The sequence below is a fragment of the Denticeps clupeoides genome, chromosome 20 (assembly GCF_900700375.1).
Source record: "Denticeps clupeoides chromosome 20, fDenClu1.1, whole genome shotgun sequence".
Classification (NCBI taxonomy): Eukaryota; Metazoa; Chordata; class Actinopteri; order Clupeiformes; family Denticipitidae; genus Denticeps; species Denticeps clupeoides.
The window spans coordinates 6,781,751-6,791,971 of record NC_041726.1 but is presented as its reverse complement, the minus strand read 5'-3'; the positions used below and the strand labels follow the sequence as shown (position 1 = coordinate 6,791,971).

Below are 10,221 nucleotides of genomic sequence, written 5' to 3'. Positions count from 1 at the left end.
AGGTTTTTCGAGAGAGGCTGACATATTTTCCACACATAAGCAAACTATAAAAAGCTAAAATGATCGTACATGACGAGCTGTATTCGACGGGCGCAAATAAACGCTTCTGTATACCAACGTCGCAGGATACGGACCCATCTTTTAGCTGGCTAAAGGCCTGCCTGAAAAAGTATGCGAAACTAAAGGAAATCATTTCTGTTTGACATTTTAAAGTGAGTCGATCAATAAATATATATTATATTTTTTATTTATTATTTGTATTATTCAGCTACACACACACATATATATATATATATTTCTGTTTGGCCATACCAGTTAACAAGTTGTGCTGGCGGTTTCTGGGCACCTACTCGGTCCTTTTTGTAATGTGGGGTCTATCGCCACATGTTCGAGGAAAACATCTCTCGAAGTCATTACTGGTTTACGTGGGCTAGTTTTATCGGACAATGGCCACGATGGATACAGACGTACCTCCCAAGACCGAGACATCGTCCGCAATTGACTGCGAGGACAGCGGGGATGCTTTTGAAAAAGTGAAACCCAAAAAGTCTCAGAAACGTAAACGGGAGCTGGGAGAAGTGGAAATGGAGTCCGAGGCCGCGGCTCGGAAGAGGCCTCAATTCCCACCGATATCGGGCGACAAACTGATGGTATCGCAGCGTTTTGAATCTTCTTTACAAATGCACCATCATTCGCGTAGTAGTGATTTTCACGTTTTCTTAGTCGCTGCACGTCAGTTCGCGCATGCGCAGAAACGAAGCGGTTGTAGTGTGGATTTCCTGCAATCAATCAATCAATCGTGCGTGTTGATCAAGTAAGTATCGATAATTTACATTCTCCATTTCAGGGTGGAGCGGGTGAAATAAGGAAAGTCCCCGTGCCCTCTCACCGGTACACGCCTTTGAAAGAAAACTGGCTTAAAATATTTACACCAATTGTGGAACATTTACAACTTCAAGTTAGGTTCAACCTCAAAACTAGAAATGTCGAAATCAAGGTAATTATTCTATTTTGTTGTCCAATTTTTAATTTCTTTGGAATTGCGTTAGTGTTCAAGACAGCTGTAAAATATGTTGTTCCACTCTTACTCTTTTAAAGACATGCAAAGAGACACAAGACATTGGTGCCCTCACAAAAGCAACAGATTTTGTGAAGGCTTTCATTTTAGGATTTCAGGTTGAGGTAAGCAGTTGTGTCATTGAGTCATTATCACACCCTTACCCATTTGTGTGGTGTGTGGTATGGTAAAGATCCACGGCAGATCCCTTTTACTTCAGGCGATGTGTAGTGGTTGTTTTGTTTTCTGCTAGTATTTGGATATCAATTGACAACTATTGATTTTAAACTTATTTACCAATTTAATAACATGTTGTTGTTTTTTTTGCACATGTACAGTACAGGCCAAAAGTTTGGACACACAGTCTCATTCAATGTGTTTTCTTTATTTTCATGACCATTTACATTGGCAGATTCTCACTGACATGTTGAGTCATGTACTTAAACTTTTGGTCATTTTAGTTGTAATGGTACATCCCTGTTAAGCATATTTTCAGAATCTTTTTAAATATATCTTTATTAGTGTTTCAAATAGTTTTTTTTTTTTTTTTATGTAAAAAAAAGAAAGTAATGCATATGTTTGCATATTAACCTCTTAAATGCTACACAGGATGCCCTGGCACTTATTAGGCTAGATGAACTCTTTCTGGAATCCTTTGATATCACTGATGGTAAGCAGTTATTAAGAGCTATTAATATTGGGGTTTGTATAGCATGTTCAGACTCATCACAGTTTGCTTCATGTCTCATGTTTACAGTGAAACCACTAAAAGGAGACCACTTGTGTCGTGCTGTTGGAAGAATAGCAGGGAAGGGAGGAAAAACTAAATTCACAATCGAGAATGTGACTAAGACGAGGATTGTGCTTGCAGACACGTGAGTAGTCTAATAAGAAGTTAAGTTATAAAAAAGTTATAAGAGTTGACAAACCTTTGGCTATGTTAATGAATGTTTTTTTTTCCTTTTCCCATATCAGGAAAGTGCACATATTAGGGTCTTTCCAGAATATAAAAATGGCCCGAACGGCCATATGCAACCTCATCTTGGGTAAGAGGGAAACTTTGTTTTGTTTGGAATATGGTCTTGAGTTTAGCATGGACAGGACTGGAATTAACAGAATATATGTAACATCATTAAAAACAGTATTTTGAACTGTCTATACCTGGCAGGCTGTGGCATTTAAAAATTTCCTCTCTCCAACAGGGAGTCCACCATCAAAGGTCTACGGGAACATCAGGGCAGTGGCCAGCAGAGCAGCTGAGAGATTCTAACCTTCTGCGAGCTTTGTGATCATCACATGATCAACACAGCATGGTTGTGCAAAACACTTGGACTTGTTTGCCTTTATAATGAAGACTTGATCGTACAGCCAAGTTGGCTCACATGGATTCATTACAAAGTGAAAAGACTTGATACGGATCACAATATTAATGATCTATGTTGATCAATAATTGTATACCACCAACATGAATTAAAAGAAATGAATTGTGTGAAAAGTGACAGTGATTTATTATACAACTCTGCAACATGCCATATTTCATAAACAATTCAAAGCTGAAATTGTATAAGTTTTATTACTAAAGTTATTATTGTTAATCAGTCTAAATTATAGAAATACTATAAGAAAATGTTTTCTTCGTAGCCAGGGACAATATACAAACATACACAATTCCTCTACTGTTAAAATGTAAAAATGAACATATTTAATATTCATAGCATTGAAATCCACTCATGGTTGAACCATATTCCTGACATGCATAAGACTTTTTGATTAAGAAGATGTGAGTCATGCGTTAATTTAAGGAGTTGAAAAAATGCTGACAGCAGTTTTTGAACCAATTAGGCTTCCAAAAATAAAACCCATTAATTTAACCCATAAAAGGGTTGACAATCACCCTTTCAAGTAACATTAAATGATTTATAGAATATATATAGCATTTATCTTCAAAACTATTATCCTTGGGTTTGAACTGATAACACAGTCAGATGTCACTTTCTTGGCATCTATTCATCTGAAATTATGTACATGAAAAGGAAAAAAAACAAGACCAGTATAATTATCACCAGTACACAAGTAATCACAAAATGATGAAAAAAAAAAAAAAATCACTTTGTCATGCCATCAAATTTCTCTCAAATGAAATTACCTTTAAATATTCAGCTTGGCACTTCATACCCTAGCTTAGTGTATTTGTTTACATTACATTTACAGCATTTATCAGACGCCCTTCTCCAGAGCAACTTACAATCAGTAGTTACAGGGACCCTATTTGTTAATGGCTAAAATATCCCCAAATAGAGACCCCAGAGATATATTTTTGAGACTAACAAAATAAATATTAAAATGACAAAAGGTTTACAAAAGCCAGACTTTTAGTTTTTAAATTCTTGCCATCAAATGTAGATGATCTTACAAAAACATTCAATAACACCAGTTGGCTTCACAGACAAGGAAAATCTTCAAACTGAAATACACATTTTCCAGACGTCTTCAGCAGATCTTCAGAGATCCTGCAGCTCACACATCCACCACCATTTTTTTGTGGATGTCCAGGCCACCAACAACCTGGAAGTGAAAAAAAGGGGGACATTTATTTCCACATTTCTTAGCTTATGTAAAAGTAGTTTAATTCTGAGAAACATACAGCACAAAACTCCTCAAAAGATATCCTCCCGTCTCCATCCATGTCTGCATTGATGATGGTCTTGTCCACAATCTGCTGCAGCTGAGTGTCCTTCAAGTTGTTACCCACCATCATTTTCAGAACCTGGAACAGCTCCCCGTTTGAAATGTAGCCATCTTTGTCCATGTCGTATATTCTAAATGCAACTGGAATTAAGAAAGTGGTTCAGATATTTACCTTTTATCTTCAGTATCTGCCAGGTAATTAAATTAAATATTCAGTTTAATCAATCAACATGACTGGTACTTACATCGCAATTTCTGTTCCTTGTCCCCTTTTACACTGAACTGTGATACACCCTCTATGAATTCTACAAGAAAATATATATTAGTCTACGGAGACCCCCCCCCTTCAGTAAAACTATAACAGAACCGGCCTCATGCCTTCAGGACAAAGTCTGACCCTCTTTCACTATTTATCAAGATCCATTTGTGAGATTACAAGAAAATCCAAGTGTGATTAATGTTCTGGAAAAGCCTTCTAGACACAGAGAAGAGAAGACACAGAAAAACTACTTTCTTGCAGGTCTACAATGCCTTGATTATAATAAATGAGCTTAGATTGAGACAGTGATTTAGAAAGCAATTTCTCCACAGTAACACAAACCAACTGGGCACATAGTGGGTCATGCTTCTGAAATCCTACATGAAGGCTTTTTTAACCTTTTTTTTTTTTTTTTTTAACCTTCAACATATCATTGTTTTCGAATAATCCTGATCTGGAAATTTTTACATTAGCCACAAGACAAGAATATGAACATAATAAGATAATATTAGAGATACTATGAAAGAAATCAGTCATACCTTTGAAATCTACTTCTCCGTTGCCATCTGTGTCAAATATTTCAATGACTCTCTGGACCAATGGGTTCTGTTGTAACTCGGGTAAGGACATAAACTCCTCCACGCTCAAGGATCCTGAATTATCTAGGTCGAGTTTCTTAAATCTCTTCCCTAGCCGCTTAATCTCATCAGCATCGACTGCACAGGAGAAAAGGCAGAGGAAGGGAAAGACAAACAGGTTTAAACGAATGGAGTCCCCAGGCTGCAGTTCCCCACACCTCCAGGTCACTCAGGAGACACAGGAGGATATGTGTACATTAGAAGCCACTTACGACTGGACCCGAGTCCATTTCCTTCGCACCGCATCACGCTACCAGTCCGAGACAAAGAACTACCCAGCACGTTGTGAGCCGCAGCCATGCTAGGTTCCTGTTCCTACCATAATACTGATGTTAAGCTTATGGAATAACATACTGATGTACTATAAGCTCATTCACAGGGTCACATGACCCAAATAAAACCCACAACTCCCCTTAAACAAACCTCTGAGTGTGAATAAGTGCAGGGGGAGACGTGAGCTAAAAATCTTCTAAAATCATCTAGCAAATATTCTAAGCAGGCATGGGAGAATCAGTTACAGTTTCCCTACAGAGCTATGTGGCATACAAAAACAATACATACAAAAAAGCATTAATAATGCTCTCAAATGTGTTAATTCTAAAGAGTACCATCATTTCCCATCCTTTTAAAAGATCCATTAAAAGCAGCAGCATGATAATAACTCCTGAATATCATCCTGTGCAAGACAATCAAATGATTTAATGCATCAACCTTTTTACACCAATTACAGGGCTGATGCTGCCCGACAGTACAGAATCAGCAGTTTCATATAGACTGCATCTCTCCTCCATTTGTGCTTTATACTGATTGCCCTCTGTGCTGCACAGGCTAATGCACAGGCCAGTCAGCTTGTCTGGGGAGACAAAACAGTATCTGTATGCTTGAGAGAACAGAAAATCTATTTCACTAGTGAGTCGAGGAGAGCATGAAAAAGAAACCAATTGTCTGTTATTGCATGTCATTCGATCGCTAGAGCCCATCCATATAGAGCTTATGTGAGCAGTAATTGGCCAGTTTGTACTGCTTGTTTCCAGCTGTGGGAGACTTTTTTGATTTTGCTTTGTTAAAATGTTTGTGTGCACACACACACACACACACACACACACACACACAGTGAAGGGGCAGCAAGCAAAATCTCAATATATACAAGTACACAGAGTGCAAAAAGACATGGTGCCACTGTCAGTAGCATACATCTGCTAGAGCTCTAAGCTCCAAGCTCCAGTGCTGCGGGTTCTGTGATGTTATGTGCATGGGAAGAGTTATTATTTATTAACGCACACTGTGACATAGGCAGTTCTGTAAAGCCAGGCCCGAAAGCCCATTCAGGGTGCTGCCAGAGACCCCGACGTGCTCAGGGCTGTGCGCACTTACAGAACTTAATCAGCAAAAATGACTTGCGCAGGCCTGATCAAGAAACCAATTAAAAGAGAGTGCTGCAACTAAAAATAAGCATGGCTTCCTAGCAGCCCAGGGATGACCTTTATTTTAGCTCATGCAAGAAGGAACTCCCTTATGTTTGTGCCGGCACTTTTGAGACTCACCCATGAACGTCAATCAACTAACTATAGTTTTTTTTTTTTGTCTGACTACCATTCACTTGTAGAAACAAATTTTTGCCATATAAATGTTTCCGAAAGCCACTTTCAGTGAGCAAATTCATCCCTGCATAAATCTGAATGTGAATATTAGAAACAAGTAAAAATTTCCAATCATTGTTGCCATTTATTCCCAATGTCAGCGTAACATCTGGTCAAATACATATATAAAATTTAAAATTATTTATACTTACAATGTGAGCACAAACTTGCATCATTTCCCTACAACAAAAGGTGAAAAAGGTGTTAAAAATACACAAGTTATACTAACTTTATACATTGCAGAAATAAATGATCCTGTAATCAAAGCACAACAAATAAAAACTATAAAAAAAAGGTAAGTTTTCTTGTTGCTGGCACTCCATTTCACGGTTCGATCTTTCAAGAGGGTTTATGTGAGTCAGGGCAGAAATACTTCATGTAGATGCACCGGGAGAAGTGGCAGTCGTCACAATGCAATAACGCTCGCAATTAAGTTAAAATGTGAATTAATTCAGAGTATACTATTCTGTACACAGCATAAGACCCCTGGAGTTACACCTCACCATCCAACAGTCAGGTGTTTAATGTGAGGGTGCTAGTAGCCTAGTGGGTAACACAAGCCCCTATGGACCAGAAGACCCAGGTTCAAATCCCACTTACTACCATTGTGTCCCTGAGCAAGACACTTAACCCTGAGTGTCCCCTGGGGGGGACTGTCCCTGTAACTACTGATTGGAAGTCGTTCTCGATAAGGGCGTCTGGTAAATGCCGTAAATGTAAATGAGAAGACGTAATCTGCCGCGTTCCAACCACAGACACGAAGTTGCAGCATAACAAGCACCTCACTGTCCCAATTATTTTACGGATTGCTGAACTCAACACCATCGATTTTATTCAAATGGCTCGTTCTTTGAGCAATTTTGTCAAGTGCTCTGTGGTCGGACTAAGACAGCACATTATGAGCCACATTGGAACAAAAACGGATGTAATACTCTGCATTTAACAGTATGCGGCGCTAATTAAGCAACCCGCTGCACGGGTTCTTTTTACATTCAGCCAAGGTGCAGAATACGTAAATACACTGAAATAAAATTTCAGTCCGCAGACCCACACCCACCGACCGACCGACCGACCGATTCTCGTCACGATTTATCGTCAGCATTTGCTGCACATGAGATCCGCGAGTCTGATTATTGGCGGCTCCGTTTGTTCAGTCCTCCTTCCGCTGATAATTAAAGTAAACTTTCATCTTAGATATGAACAAAATTGTACAGTCTCTCTCTCTCACACACACACACCTCAAAACACGCCTAACTAGCCAGCTAGCACTTCAACAACGTGAACAAATAAGACAAGGCCGCTACCTACCATGTTGTCCACGGGGGGAAAGGGGTGGGGACCGCACGACAGAAGAGAAAATTAATTTCTTTTTAGCAGATGTTATTGCGAGCGTGGCGCATCTGGTTGGCTAGTCGCTCGCTTTTCTTGTCGCCGCAGGCCACCCAGCGAAGCACGGAGCGGACAGGAGGAAGAGGCGGAAGAGGCGGAGGAGGCGGAGGCGGGACGGCTTTAATGGGCCGACGTTGCCAGATGCGTTGATAATACACAAAAAGTGTTTTGGAGGCCTAACACAAAATTGCGAGACCTTTGACAATCGCACCTGGCAACATTTATCTAAGCGCCGCTACATCCGAGAAAAAATATTTCTCTGTAATAAATACCGTAGTGAAAATTGATTCGTTTGTTTCACTGTGAACGCACGAGTCTAGCTTATTGGAAAGGGGTATGGAAACATAACTATAGAAATAATATACATTTGTTTCAAAGTTATTTAATTGAAGGATTACATTTAATTCTCTTTATATGTGTATTGCCTACACGTGTGCAGAGGTAAATAAAAGAACAATCTTAATTACAGTCAAGTAACATATGTAGTTACATCTGGGGCATCCTTGCACGACTGGGCTGTTGCTAAGGCCCTGAGGAAGATAAGACTGCTCTGAATACTGCCATGTAAGCCATGTAGTAGCCTAGCAGGTAACACACTTGCCTATGAACCAGAAGACCCAGGTTCAAACCCCACTTACTACCATTGTGTCCCTGAGCAAGACACTTAACCCTAAGTTTCTCCGGGGGGGGACTGTCCCTGACTGATCCAGTTGCTCTGGATCAGGGCGTCTGGTAAATGCTGTAAATGTAAACGTAAGCAGGTCTAATACAAGTAAACAAGTAATCTGATTGATATTTTATTGATATCTGTGCAACATATCTGTGGCTACAGCCTAATCCATATGTTCAAGGCAGTGTTGAACATTAATAGTCACAGAATTTCTTTGCAGACATGACGGTTAGTGTTGGTCCTGCAGCTCCCCTTGTGGGTGACATGTAAGTACTACATTTGCCTTTTAATAGCGGCATGGGCAAATGTTTAATAACTAATATATTTAATTTAATGAACTAATAAAGAAGAGCATATTTATAACTTATTGCACTGGTCTATTTATTTTCTTAAATACATAAAAAACATATTTAACACCTCATTAAAGGTACAAAAACACTTATTACTGGACTGGAATAAGAAAATGGAGTGGCTGGGAAGAGTTCAGAAAGTGTTGGCGTGAATGTGAAGCAGAGAGAATTCGCCAGGAGAACCTCCGACTGCAGAGAAATGGAAGTTCTGGATCTCCGTCCGCCTGGAGCACAATCTCCTCTGACTGCCATGAGGAAGGAGAAGGCCTCATCACCAAGCAGACTCCTTCCTTATGGCAGTCAGAGGAGACTGGCGCTGACCTGTTTCACTGCGAGAGGCGGCTCTTTGGTGCCGAGGTCGGGTCGGGGTCGATGTCCTTTCTCTAAACCGCAGAGCGCATTTCCTTTCCTTTGCTGAGCGAAAGACTTGAGGTTTTGATGTTTCCAATAAACAAGGCAAGAAAAATAATTAACTAAAAATATATTTTAAGGTAATGAAATTTTCTGCTGTGGTTCTCTTACATGTGTATGCGCATGAAATAACATGCTGAGTTTCTAAGACAAAACTAGGTACTACTGTATATTTAACAACTTAATGATAGAAAAAAATATTAGAATTAAAATAGCGAATTAAAAAATACCTAACTTTTTCTTAGAATTATAATTTTAGCTATGATTTACTATTATTTACCAGCATAGAAATTAGCTTTTTTTGTAATCTTAAAAATGTGCTTTTTAAAATATTTTTTATGTATTAAATTCATGTACAATCTATTAAATTTGTGACTTTATCAACACAAAATCAATAGAAAACTTTATATACAGAGCAATACAGAGTAGTCTCGGTCAGGAATGCATTTAGACAGTTCTATATTTTTCTATATATTCTATATATAGCTCTAGATCTACTGTTTAATACCTAAAGTTCTACGATTCTGTAAAGAATATTAAGAAAATCACTCTTAATGGAACGGTCTCAACATTTGCAATCCTTTGTACTGTGCAATGCTGATTTGGCACGGCAGTCCTATTAAAACAATCAATATCTGTCTAATCTCAATAACTTGGCATCATATCTGACATGCAGTCAATGCACTGTGCTGGATTCAGTCTCCCAGGTTTCTTTCTTTAACACTCCTGACAAAAAGACAACCAACGGGTAGTTCAGAGCGTAGCAATTACGTGTTAAGAAAAGTGTAAAGGTCATAATCGGCATTATCTTTATTGCATCTTTGCGGTGTTCCCTGTGGATCTGGGTCTGTTGGAACATGAAGAGGAGCAGGTGAGGAGCATGGTATGATTTGGGTGGATGTATGAGGAGATGTGGAAGAATCTCACCTCTCGGTCACACGGCTGTCATGGCAGCCAGCGCAAGAAGCAGTAGACATGCGATGAGGGCCAGCAGTCGGTAGAGCCACAGCAGAGTGGAGCACTGGGTGGACATGTCTGATGGAACCAAGTCAGGATTTCTTGATCAGTGAAGCTATTGTCATTGTGAAAAACTGCAGCAACAAACTGTGTCCTCGGCAT

At 39.3% G+C, this 10,221-nt stretch overlaps 2 protein-coding genes across 3 annotated transcripts; one reads left to right on the top strand and one right to left on the bottom strand.

The window, feature by feature from the left end:
• The first annotated feature begins 359 nt into the window (after window positions 1-359).
• pno1 (partner of NOB1 homolog) lies at window positions 360-2,552 on the top strand. The gene is made up of 7 exons (XM_028964625.1): window positions 360-650; window positions 848-997; window positions 1,099-1,182; window positions 1,667-1,727; window positions 1,815-1,932; window positions 2,033-2,103; window positions 2,260-2,552. Exons 1-7 carry the CDS (start codon window positions 447-449, stop codon window positions 2,325-2,327), a joined length of 756 nt encoding a protein of 251 aa, XP_028820458.1. The 5' UTR covers window positions 360-446; the 3' UTR covers window positions 2,328-2,552.
• On the bottom strand, window positions 2,547-7,767 carry LOC114770591 (calcineurin subunit B type 1-like). 2 transcript variants are annotated; one of them, XM_028964628.1, is made up of 6 exons: window positions 7,591-7,767; window positions 6,435-6,462; window positions 4,544-4,720; window positions 3,991-4,050; window positions 3,702-3,886; window positions 2,547-3,622 (listed from the first exon to the last, which is right to left on the bottom strand). In XM_028964628.1, exons 1-6 carry the CDS (start codon window positions 7,591-7,593, stop codon window positions 3,575-3,577), a joined length of 501 nt encoding a protein of 166 aa, XP_028820461.1. In that variant the 5' UTR covers window positions 7,594-7,767; the 3' UTR covers window positions 2,547-3,574. The 2 variants fall into 2 exon arrangements, with proteins under 2 accessions (XP_028820461.1, XP_028820459.1); XM_028964626.1 differs by lacking the exons at window positions 6,435-6,462; window positions 7,591-7,767 and adding an exon at window positions 4,855-5,091.
• Between the last annotated feature and the right edge of the window lie 2,454 nt (window positions 7,768-10,221).